The following is a 13,219-nucleotide window of genomic DNA, read 5'->3' as shown; positions in this document are numbered from 1 at the left end:
AAGACCTTTCTTCTTATGAAACTTCTTCTTGGGATTCTCCTTCTGAAGTTTTGGACATTCATTCTTGAAGTGTCCAGGCTCATTGCACTCATAGCAGATGACCTTCTTCTTGTAAGATCTTCTGCCTCCAGAAGATTCTCCTCTTTCAGGCTTCTTTAAACTTCTGAAGCTCTTGAACTTCCTTTGCTTGCTCTTTTAGAGATGGTTAACCCTTCTAGAGATCATGGACAGTTCATCTTCTTCTTCTGATTCTGATTCTTCAAAATCTACTTCTTCAGCCTGAAAAGCGTTAGTGCATTTTTTATAGTTAGATTTTAACGCAATAGACTTACCTTTCTTCTGAGGTTCATTAGCATCCAGCTCAATTTCATGACTCCTCAGAGCACTGATCAATTCTTCAAGAGAGACTTCATTCAGATTCTTGTCAATTTTGAAAGCAGTCACCATAGGACCCCATCTTTTTGGCAAGCTTCTGATGATCTTCTTGACATGATCAGCTCTTGTGTATCCCTTGTCAAGAACTCTCAATCCAGCAGTTAGCGTTTGAAATCTTGAGAACATCTTCTCAATATTTTCATCATCCTCCATCTTGAAGGCTTCATATTTCTGGATCAAAGCAAGAGCTTCAGTCTCCTTGACTTGGGCATTTCCTTCATGGGTCATTTTCAATGACTCATATATGTCATAGGCAGTTTCCCTGTTAGATATCTTCTCATATTCAGCATGAGAGATAGCATTCAGCAAAACAGTCCTACACTTATGATGATTTTTGAATTGCTTCTTTTGATCATCATTCATTTCTTGTCTTGTAAGCCTTACGCCAGTAGCTTTCACTGGATGTTTGTAACCATCCATCAGCAGATCCCATAAGTCACCATCTAGACCAAGGAAGTAACTTTCAAGTTTATCATTCCAGTATTCAAAGTTTTCACCATCAAATACTGGTGGTCTAGTGTAACCATTGTTACCATTTCCATTGTATTGCTCAGCAGAGCCAGATGTAGATGTATTTGTTGGATTTTCACCAGACATCTTGACTTAAGCGTTTTTCTCTTCCTGATTCTTTTCTAAACACGGTTAAGTGCTTGCACCTTAGAACCGGCGCTCTGATGCCAATTGAAGGATAGAAAAACACTTAGAAAGGGAGGGTTTGAATAAGTGAAGCTTTAAAACTTGTAAGATAAAAACTATTTGCACAATGATTTTTATCCTGGCTCGTTGTTAACTAAACTACTCCAGTCCACCCCCTTGGAGTGATTTACCTCACCTGAGGATTTAATCCACTAATCACACAAGATTATAATGGTTTTCCACTTAGACAACTTCTAAGTCTTCTAGAGTATACTGATCACAACCTGATCACTCTAGGAACAATCTGCTTAGATACCCTCTAAGACTTTCTAGAGTATTCTGATCAACAACCTGATCACTCTAGTTCTTACAACTTAATGTAAACAAAATTCTAAGAGTTACAATGCTTCTTATAAAGCTATAATCACAACTGTGATATTTCTCTTAAATTTTAAGCTTAATCTCACTAAGATATTACAACAGCAAAAAGTGAGATTGAAGATGAAGTTATGAGAGCTTTTGAATTGAACAGCGTTTTTGGATCGAGTGTTATGTTCAAAGTTCGTAACCTTGCTTCTCATCAGAACTTCATATTTATAGGCATTGTAGAAGATGACCGTTGGGAGCATTTAATGCTTTGCGTGATCCGTACAGCATTGCATTTAATGTTTCACTCTTTTGTCAACTACCTCGAGCCTTGCTTTAGCTGTGTCTACTGACGTTGCCTTTAATAGCTTCTAACGTTCCTTTTGTCAGTCAGCGTAGCCTGCCATCTTGTACTTGATTCTGAGTTGATCTTTTGTAGATACAACGTTTGAATCTTCAAAGTCAATACAGCTTGGTGCAGAGCATCTTCTTGTCTTCTAACCTAGAAGTGCTTCTGAGCGTGATACCATGAGAACTTCAGTGCTTCTGCTTCTGATCTCAAGTTCTTCTGATGCTTCCATAGACCATGTTCTTATTCTGCTTGACCATCTTCTGATGTCTTGCAAGACCATGTTCTGATGTTGCATGTTGAACCTTCTGAGTCAGTGCTTCTTGCGCTGATTTTGTGCATACTCTTTATATAATTCCTGAAATGGAAATTGCATAGTATTAGAGTACCACATTATCTCATACAAAATTCATATACATTGTTATCATCAAAACTAAGGATATTGATCAGAACAAATCTTGTTCTAACAGTTTTTATATTTTATTGATTTTATTTTAATCACTTTTCTAATTTTCCAAATGTTTTCTTAACCGGAACATTGTAGTGGTTTATGAACAGGTTTCCCATGGATTGGCCAAGTGGATGTAGCTTTACCCCTTGACCGCAAGGGGTACCGTTTTTTTGCCAAAAACCCTTTGGTTTTTGGCCAAATCAAGGTTATTCATATTTGGCCAAAAACCCTTTGGTTTTTGGCCAAATCAAGGTTATTCGTATTTAGCCAAAAACCTTTTGGTATTTGGCCAAATCAAGGTTATTCGTAATTTTGCCCATAATTTAAATTTCTAAACCCCAATTCTTTTCTTGTATTATTATGATTATTACTATTACTATTCTTATTCTTATTATTATCCTATTTTTGCAGGTACTTCCTTTGGTCATAGGAGAGCAGGTGTAAATGAAAAATTATGTTAATTTAGCTGTAAAATCAATTTAGTTAATTTAATAGGTTTTAGACACCATGGCCTTTTTTAGGGTTTCTGTCACATTCTTTTCCATTTTATTTTTATTTTTTCTTTTTTTGGTATAATTATTTTTTAGGCTAACTATTTTAATTAATTTTAGGTTTTTTATTTAACCTTGATTTAATTGTTAGATTTATAATTAATTTAGAATTAGGTTTAGTTGCATAAGTTCAGAATGTTTTCCATAAGTTCATAAAAAAATTATTTGATTTAGTTCCATAACTCGCAGAAAATTTATTTGATTTAATTTCTATTTTCATTATTTTCAAAAAAATCTCAAAAAGTTTGTATGTTCATGATCTTATTTTATTTAATTTATAATCAGGTTTTTATATTTTTTGTATTTTATTTTAATCACTTTTCTATTTTTCCATTTGTTTTCTTAACCGGAACATTGCAGTGGTTTATGAACAGGTTTCCTATGGATTGGCCAAGTGGATGAAGCTTTACCCCTTGCCTGCAAGGGGTGCATTTTTTTGCCAAAAACCCTTTGGTTTTTGGCCAAATCAAGGTTATTCTTATTTGGCCAAAAATCTTTTGGTATTTTGCCAAATCAAGGTTATTCGTATGTTCATGATCTTATTTTATTTAATTTATAATTAGGTTTTTATATTTTTTTGATTTTATTTTAATCACTTTTCAATTTTTCCATTTGTTTTCTTAACCGGAACATTGCAGTGGTTTATGAACAGGTTTCCTATGGATTGGCCAAGTGGATGAAGCTTTACCCCATGACTGCAAGGGGTACCGTTTTTTTGCCAAAAACCCTTTGGTTTTTGGCCAAATCAAGGTTATTCTTATTTGGCCAAAAACCTTTTGGTATTTGGCCAAATCAAGGTTATTCGTAATTTTGCCCATCATTTGATTTTCTAAACCCCAATTCTTTTCTTGTATTATTATTATTACTATTACTATTCTTATTCTTATTATTATCCTATTTTTGCAGGTACTGCCTTTGCTCATAGGAGAGCAGGTATAAATCTTATATCCCATTTGCCACTCCTCAGATAACCTTGATAAAATCTCTATATTTTTACCATAAACCCTATTTTACTAGGTAAACATAAAATTAAACAAAAATGTAAAATTAGGTTAATTTACCCATAAAATCAATTTAGTTAATTTAATAGGTTTTAGACGCCATGGCCTTTTTTAGGGTTTCTATCACATTCTTTTGCATTTTATTTTTAGGTTTTTATTTTTTTTGTTTAATTATTTTTTAGGCTAACTATATTAATTAATTTTAGGTTTTTTATTTAACCTTGATTTAATTTTTAGTTTTATAATTAATTTAGAATTAGGTTTAGTCTTAACCCAAAAACCATAAAAAAAACCCTAAAATGTAACATAGGTAGGTGTTGTCCATTAGCATTCGTCTAGGATTTAACCTTTAAGTTTTTTAATCCATTAAGTTTTTTAACTAATTTAAATAATTAGGTTTTAACCAATAATTAATTAAGTAATTTAGGTTTACCATTAATTTAGTATTAATAGTTTAGACTTAGGTTTATTTTCACCTATTTTCAAACCTTAAATTTCAATTCGCGATCTTCTCTTCTCATCTCATACTCTATGATTGTCGCATGTTTGTTTAATTTCTATATTTTATTTAATTATTCATTTATCTATTTATTTAAATTCTAGAAGGTGTATAGGTTGCAAATTTTTGTGATGTAGTAATTAGGGCCTTTACTTTTCCGCACTTCCCCCGTTTTTGGTTATGTAATTCCCCTCCCCGAAGCCTTGTAATAGTGTAGGACTTTATTTTTCTGCTTTTATTTTCTGCACTATATAACTATTAGATGATAATAGGATTGTATGGCAAGATAAAATCAAACTACAATAACCCTAATTTTTAGGATTAAATAAATCAACAGCTTATGTTCACACACTCACCTTTAGGGTAACTCCTCTTCTGCTGTCTTTCAATTAAATAGTCAAGTCCCTCAGATGTAGGGATACCTTAGCACCTGTTGCCTATGATTTAAAATCATCATAGCCCCTTCGGAATAAAGATCATAGTCCCTTCGAGTTGCCTATGATAAAATGATCTCCTCCCTCGATGTTGCCTTCGATAAATGATGATAGTCCCTTCGATTGCTAAGGTATTCTTACTTGTTGCCTTTTATGACTATTCACATCCTACGCATCGGACTTCCTACCCTCTTTATGGTATGGATAGCCCCTATGACAATACGATGACCATCGATGTCCCTTACATCCAATGAAAAGACTTCCCACTAACTAATGGTGTGGATAGTTTCTTTCCCTTAACGAAAGACTTTAAGAACAAGAAATACCTTACGAACTTAGGGTAGGTAACTCCTAATTGCTTGCTCAAAACATTCAAATTACTTCATACACCTCCTTTTCAAAACTACTTTCAAAGGCTACACTTTGTAGACATCCGTACGAAGATCATTACAAAGTTAAATTTCTTTTCAAAATGTTTTTCTAATCACACACGACACTCTTCAAGAAATTCAAAAACAAGTGAGCTAAGCAATTAAGAGCCCATGGATAACCATGGATACAGAGGGTGCTTACACCTTCCCTTTGTATAACCTACCCTTTGAACTCAAAATCTTTAAAAGGTCTTTCCTGTTCTTTTTGCCTTTCCAAATTGGATAAAATAAAAGTCGCTGGCGACTCTTGCTATCCGTACATTTTTAAAAGTCAGTTCTCCCACCGTATTACAGTAATGTATTATAATCTAATGGTCTCTTGAGCTATTGAAGTCCCTGTCGATGAACCAGCAGAATCTTTTTCTAAATTATTAATAAAAAGGAGTTTGCCCTTATCATCTAACTTGTTTTTGCTAACTAAAGGCTTAGTTTTATGATAAGTAGGAAAAAATTCAGAGTGTAGGTGTGCATTAGGACCAGGAAGCGGACCCATGAATGCATGTACTTCACCAGAAATTTCAAAAGGGATAATTACCTTGGAAGCGTAGATTCTGCTTTTTTTTCTTAAATAAGGAGGTTCTGGAACATACTTCTGATTCCCCACTAGCACATGTTTTTGAATCTTTAAAACTGGTTGAGAAGCTTCACTAGTGTGTGATTGTATGAGTTGTTGATCATTGGAAGCCATTGATGATTCAAATGAATGAAGAAGATGAAGAACTTGAAATGGATGTTTTTCAGAGAAAGAAAAGAGAAGAAAGCTGTGGAAAAAGCGAGAAGAAAGGTTCTGAAAGTGACAAGAGTCACTATTTATAGGGACTAAGGTGAACCCCTTAAATTTCTAAAAGTTTATGAACCAAAAATTAATGGGGCACATGTTTAATATTGATTGGATACCCAAGCGGTTGCGCAGTTTCTAGTCTCACTCCTAATTTTTAGGAGTAATGATTTAGCATAATGCCACATGTATTGAGGAGACGTTTGAAAGAAATGTCAGAATTGTTATGACGTCATTTAAAACTTCAAAAGCTAAAGGGTTCAGTTTCTTGAAATCTGCAAGATCAAGAAATGTCTATTTCTACTTGTCTTTCGAAATAAAAATTTATTGGGGGCAATTTGTTAGTTGGAGATTTCGACAACTAGAAGTTATTAAAGAGTTGTACGCTTCGAAGGAAAAGTAGCTTTATAAAAGCTTTCTTCAAGATTCTTTATGTTAAAGTTTCCTCAAATGAAGCAAGGTTTGAATTGTAATATCCTCAAAGTCGAAGAAACAAGGAACTTAGGACATTTCGAATTTTTTTGAAAGATATATGTTGGCAAAGTAACGTTATTTTGAAATTCAAAGTGATACATTTGGTTAGAAAAACACGTGGAAGCATCAGGGAGTCGAAGCGCATGCAAAGAGGCAACGTGGCATTCCATTAGAATAGGGTCGTTAGAGTCAAAGTAGTATAAATAAGGATCTTAGTAGTAGGATTCGAGGGTGTTCATTTTGTACAAATTACTCAAAAAATCACTCAAGTACCAAGCGAAAGAGAAAGAGGTTCATTGAGAATGTACGTGTAACAACAATTGCATTTTTACATTCAGTCTCAGTTTTATGAATTTATGTCATTTACATATACCTTTCTTTTTCTTTATAATCATGACCTTCATTTCGTCCTTTATTTTGCCCTTTATCATTGCAATCAAAATCTTTTAAAGTCTTTTACTCAGTATGATAATCAATTTCATGAATAATTCTATCCCAAAACCTAATATTTCATTATCTACATATACCCACCATTATATTATTTATTAGAAGGTTGGAACCCCATCCTTACCTTAGCAATTTTCTTCACAAATTCTCTATCAACGGAGGTTTCTCTTTAGCCCTAGCTTTGCTTCTCTCTATTCACGTTCTCTTCAAAACTTCTCTAACTTCCCTCTATTTTTCTAATACCTTTTTTTTGTTAATCCTTCACTAATTCTTTCTCACCATTGGGCTTAACACACACAGCCCCCACAATACTCATGCTAACACATAATTATGGCCCAATCAACTAAATACTCTATATTCTATTATTACTAATATTATTCAACTACATCATATTATTGCATAATTACTAATAAACTCCTATTTTCACAAAATAATTCAAAATAAAGAAATGAAATAATTATAAAAATATTACGGGCGTTGCAGACGTAACATTGGGAAACTGCCTAAACAAACTTCTTGTGTCCTCTCTTTCTTTCTATCTCTTTATTTCTCTTGCACTTAAATTTCCATTATCAAATTGTTTAACACATTGATTGAGCGATTGATTTGTAGAAAATTTCTGAAAATTATTTTGATAATAGTTGAGTTGTTAATATCATTTAGTTTGAGCAATTAAAAATTAAATACAAAACAATATAGAGAAATTTTGTCCACAAATTTAAAATTGAAAAGATAATAAAGAAAGTGATGAAAATATTTAAAGAGATAAAAAATAAATTAAAATTTATAAGTGGGAACTATGAGAACTTTGGTTACTATGAGAACTGGGAACTTTTAATAACAACCATACGATTTAAAATTAATTCCTCAGATTTCACTCAAATCTTAAGAGACAATAATTAATAGATAGATTCTGTTTTAAATACATATCACATAAATGAAGATCTGAGCATTGATTTCAAATCGTATGGTTATAATTAAAAGTTCTCAGTTTTCATAATAACCAAAGTTCACATTTGATATGTATATATATATATATATATATATATATATATATATATATATATATATATATATATATATATATATATATATATATATATATATATATATATATATATATATATATATATATATATATATATATATATATATATATATATATATATATCAGTCACCTATCTCTACATTTTTGTATTTCAAAATTATTATTAAAAAAATTTATTCAATAGAATCAAGTATTCTTAAATATTAACATGTCAATCTTTTTACTTTTATTTTTTATAACTTGTTGAGCATAAATAATTAATAAATCGTTGTTAATTTAATTTTAACACTTTTATGATTCATTTGGTGACAAATTTAATTTAATTTATGAGTAAAAAAATTGCAGTGTCTAATTCAACCTCTAAAGTGACAAATATTTTAATCTTTCATAATAGTAAAATTTTTATAGTGAAACTTGTGCAAGTATGTGGTGTCTAAATTGTTAATTTATTTTTAATTTTATTTTATTAGCATTCTTTTTATGAGTTTTATTTTTGGTTTAATAATAAATTTTTTACTAATAAATATTTAGAATATGGGAGGTTCGTGTTGGAAATTCACCTAAATCTATGATAAATTTCTATCAATTTTAAAGAAATAGATTGTAATCACTCACACAATAGCGATGAAATAAAAAAATATGATAAATTTCTATCAATTTTGAAGAAATAGATTATAATCACTCACACAATAGTGATGAAATAAGAAAATAAATTTAAAGAAGAAAAGAGATTAGGGTTTCTGAAGAGTAACCCTCTGCCCACAAACCATAGAAAACTTTGTTATTTACTTGCAACTGTAAATTTGGTGAATACAACTTTTAACTTGATTTTCAAACTAATGAGGGTTACTCCCTATTTATAGATTTAGGCTAGCTTTCTCCCTAAGCCAAAGCCCAAAACTATAAAAACCCAAAATATCTATTTTAGAATTAAATCAAAGCTAATCTATTTTAAATCTAAATTAAATTTATCTAGATCTAAAATAAATCTGTGTGTAACAAACCATTTCCACACAAACAAATCTTTTTGACAGTCCCTTGTGTCTATCGAGCAACCTAATTCGACACACAGAATTACTTAACAGTTCGAACATGTGTCTCTAAATAGATATTCATGCAACTATAAATTGAGTTAGATTAACTATACTTATTTTTATAAGTTTTATAGAGAGACAGTAGAAAATATTAAATGGGTGGTGAAGTTCAACTAATATTTATTCATAACGATAATATTTATTTATAATTATGTGTTAATGTAAATAAATTGTTAAAATTTATAAATTAATATTTTTTAAAATAATATCTAAACTAAAAAAAAAATTATTAAAATTTAAAGTCTAAAGAGAAATTTAAAACTAAAAATAAAAGAAGAAAAAGTAACAGTGAAATGACAATAAAAGTAGAGAATAAAAGTGAATGTCATTAAACAATAAGTTTTCAAATATGAATTGAGGATTGCATTGCCATAGTCAGTAAAGATCTTTTGGCTTTGTGAGGTATGTCTTTTCCTTTGGAAGATTTAAAGTGTACTTTTTGTGGTCTATGTGTAGAAATAAGGGATCACTCCTTTTTTGGTTGTTTGGTGGTTGGAAATATTTGGAGAGAGATAGCGTTTTGGGTGGGTAAAGGGCTTTTTTTAGATGAGGGATGTTTATCGAATTTTTTGGATTGGCATCGTTACTTTGATAGTCAAAAGGTTTTGGATAGGAAGTTGGATTTAGTTTGGCTTGCAACAACATGGAGTATTTGGTTGGTTAGAAACGGTGCGTGCTTCCGCAAGGAGGCGTGGAGTGTGAATAACATTGTTTGGGACATTAAGAATCTTGTTTGGAGATGGTCTTTTTGTGGAAAAACTACCCACCCCAATTACTCTTTTTACGAGTTTTCTAAGGATCCGGTGTATTTTCTATCATAAAGTAATTGGTAGGTAGTTTTTCTTTTTGGGGCGCCTCGTTGCTTTCGTATACGAGTTGGGGAACCCCTTGTTCCCTTATTAATGAAGTATTGCTTTCTAAAAAAAAGTAAACTCAAATTATAATTCCTGACTTATTGATTATTAATATTATTTCTGACTTATTGATTATTAATATTATTTTAGCAAGTTTTCAAGCATGAATCAACTATTTCCTTGATTCTACGAACATCTGAAAAAAATAAAATATAAAAGTCATATAAGAAAATATCATTAATTAAATCAATACTACTCATGCATAAAATTAGTTTAATAACAATCATTCTCTTTTATCACTATTATAGAGAGGGAAGGAAAGTAAGAGTAAAGGGAATAATAAAATAACTCTAATAAAAAATTAAGGTTAAATTATATTTTTGATTTCTTTATTTTGCTCATGAAATTAATTTTTCTATTTTAATTTTAAATTGTTTATTTTATCTTCTATCTTCTATTTTAGTAAAAAGAATGATGAGATGGAGTAACAGATCAATATAAAAAGTATTTTAACTAAAAAGAAAGATTAAAATTAAAATAGAGATCAAATTCAAACTGAAATTCAAAAAGAGTATAAGAGTGGCAAAATGATAATCAAAAGATAGAATGAGAGAGAATGTTGTTAAATTCAACATATGTTTTTCCCAATTTATTGATTATTACATATTATTCTAGCAAGTATTCAAGCATTAATCGACAATTGCATTGACATTGTCCATAAACTCGGTATACATTATGATTTATCCTGACATGTTTTCAAGCATGAATTGACGATTGCATTAACACCATGTGCATCTGAAAAATTAAAACATACAAATGATGTAAAAAAAACATCAATTAAATCAATAATATTATTATTTTTTTCAATCAATATTATATTTTTTAAATATATTGAATAACTAATATATCAAATTTATATATAGACAAATATATCAATAATTCAATTTTTTTAAAAAAAAAATACCTGTATTAATATTATTGAGTTTTGAAGAAGCACAAGCTATAGTACAATCATTTGCAAATTGCGATGAACTTTTAGAGCATTTAAATACACATCTACCAACACAATATGCATACTTAAATTTATTTCCCAATTTATCTACACATTTTGTAGCACACTCACTAGTACAATGCATTATATCGGCAGGCTCAGCCGGCATAAGAGAATAACTAGCTTGTGCCAAAATGAACATAATCATAATCATAACAACATTTTTCATCTCACTCCTTGCCATAATTCTTTATGTGTGTTGATGTTGTTTTACTCTTTGACAATATATGTTTAATCTCTATTTATAATAAAAAAAATGAAACATCATAGATTATTAAAATATTATTTTATTATAAATCTTTATAGTTTATTTTGAAAAATGTTGATTGAACATGACAAATGGCAAAAAGTTAAATAATGGGGATTTAATTAATAATAGTTTTAAATTAAGTATTTTATATCAAATTACTAAATTTAAATAATATAACTTTATATAAAGTATATGAGTTAATTTTTAAATATTTAAATAATATCACTCATTAATATAAAAGTGTTTTCAAACAACAACGATACGAATTATGTCGTATGTGATACCTTACTATATATATATATATATATATATATATATATATATATATATATATATATATATATATATACACACACACTAGTACTTAGACCCGTGCGAGATACGGGTTAAATATTTTCTTAGTAAAAAATCTCATTTTAAAAACACTTATAATTTATAAATTTTACTTATAGTTATTAGATTACTATTGTATAGATACAGTGACATTGTTATTAATAATATACATAAAAAATTTTACTTAACTAATTTTTTTTTGTAAATTATAAAATAATTTGGGCATTTCTAATTTATTAATAATTTCTGTAAGTTTTTTAAAAAAATTAACTCGTTAAATAAATTGTGTAAGGTTTTTTTTAAAAATTAACTCGTTAAAAACAAAATAGGGAACTAAAATTGTGAAAACATCAAAATAGAGGAACAAAAAATGTAATTTAGCCTAAACATTAATAATAATTATAATTATTAATAATAATAATAATAATAATAATTAATAATAATAGTAATAATCAAAATTTTAATACTAAAATTAGTAAAATTAAAATGATAAATGTAATGAAAAGGAGGTATATCTAAGGATGTATTGTGTTAAATTTTAAATACAAAAATAATAATGAAATACATTAGTGGAATATGTATTAAATAATAAAATAAAATTTTTGTTTATTTTTTTAATTAAAATACATGTATTAAAAAAATAAACAATCGAACATTTTCAAATATGAGATAGTTAGTAAAGTAATAAATAAAAGATAGTATAATGATTATAAGATTCTATAGATTTTAATGACATAATAAAATGTTGTATTTCAGAATTATTGATATTGACTGAAAATATAAAAAGTGATCTTAGTACCTTGACCAAAAAAGTTAGGATTGGAAAACAAAAAAGTTAATAGTGTGGATTTATTTAACTGTAAGAAACTTTTAGAGATATTATTATTAGTATATTAATTTTAAAAGTGAAATGCTAATTGTTGGCACTGGTTAGCAAGACCCATTTTAAAAATATTACTTTTTCAATGTCAGAGTTTCTTTCAATTTTTTTTTTCAATTGAGAAAAGTAAAAGTAGAATGAGAAACATTTTTTTTTGGAGGTTTCTAAACAATTACTTCTGAATTGTGTTTGCAGTCAAAATTAATAAATAGTAACCAATAATTAACTGTTTGTAATGACAATTAGGTATATGAAATGACAATTAGGTATATGAAAAATCTGTAAAACAATGAATATTTGGTGTAAATATTAAATGTAATAATTATTAGGAGAAAATAATTCATTGTATACTGTATGTGGATAGTTTTCTATTCATTGTATACTGCAAGTGGTATAAAATACTATTAAGAGGATTTTCTTACGTAAATAGACATTTTGTAGTGTAATTATTTTAGTTAGATTATTAAAAAATAAAATATTCTACTAATTTAATTTATAGTTAAATTATTAATAATTTATTTATTCAATTTTTTAACCATAAATTACATTAATTATCTTTAAAAAATGTTCATTTAATTGAACAAATTTCTAGTTTCCTTGCCGATTTATTAGATGTGATGCATTTCTATCAGTTAGACATATTAATTACCAGAAAATACGATAACCATATGAATTATTATCATTTTGTTGAGGTTATGAGAACATGTTTGTATAGAATAAATTTGAAAGAGTTTTTTTAGTCAAAAACTCTCATGAGTGTTTCAATTTTAAGCTTTTCTCTAAAAAAAAAGGTACATTCAGGTGTGGACATTCCATTCCATTCCCATAAAACACAAATCAATAAATTACAAAAAAAA

At 28.6% G+C, this 13,219-nt stretch overlaps 1 protein-coding gene across 1 annotated transcript; it reads right to left on the bottom strand.

Annotated features, from left to right (window-relative positions):
- Positions 1 to 10,455: 10,455 nt before the first annotated feature.
- LOC131599379 (uncharacterized) lies at positions 10,456 to 11,101 on the bottom strand. Its single transcript, XM_058871758.1, has 2 exons — positions 10,813 to 11,101; positions 10,456 to 10,643 (listed from the first exon to the last, which is right to left on the bottom strand). Exons 1-2 carry the CDS (start codon positions 11,081 to 11,083, stop codon positions 10,582 to 10,584), a joined length of 333 nt encoding a protein of 110 aa, XP_058727741.1. The 5' UTR covers positions 11,084 to 11,101; the 3' UTR covers positions 10,456 to 10,581.
- Between the last annotated feature and the right edge of the window lie 2,118 nt (positions 11,102 to 13,219).

The sequence above is a fragment of the Vicia villosa genome, linkage group LG4, assembly GCF_029867415.1.
Source record: "Vicia villosa cultivar HV-30 ecotype Madison, WI linkage group LG4, Vvil1.0, whole genome shotgun sequence".
NCBI classification, from domain to species: Eukaryota; Viridiplantae; Streptophyta; class Magnoliopsida; order Fabales; family Fabaceae; genus Vicia; species Vicia villosa.
Note: the sequence above shows the minus strand (reverse complement) of the source record. Positions and strands in the feature narration are given on the sequence as shown.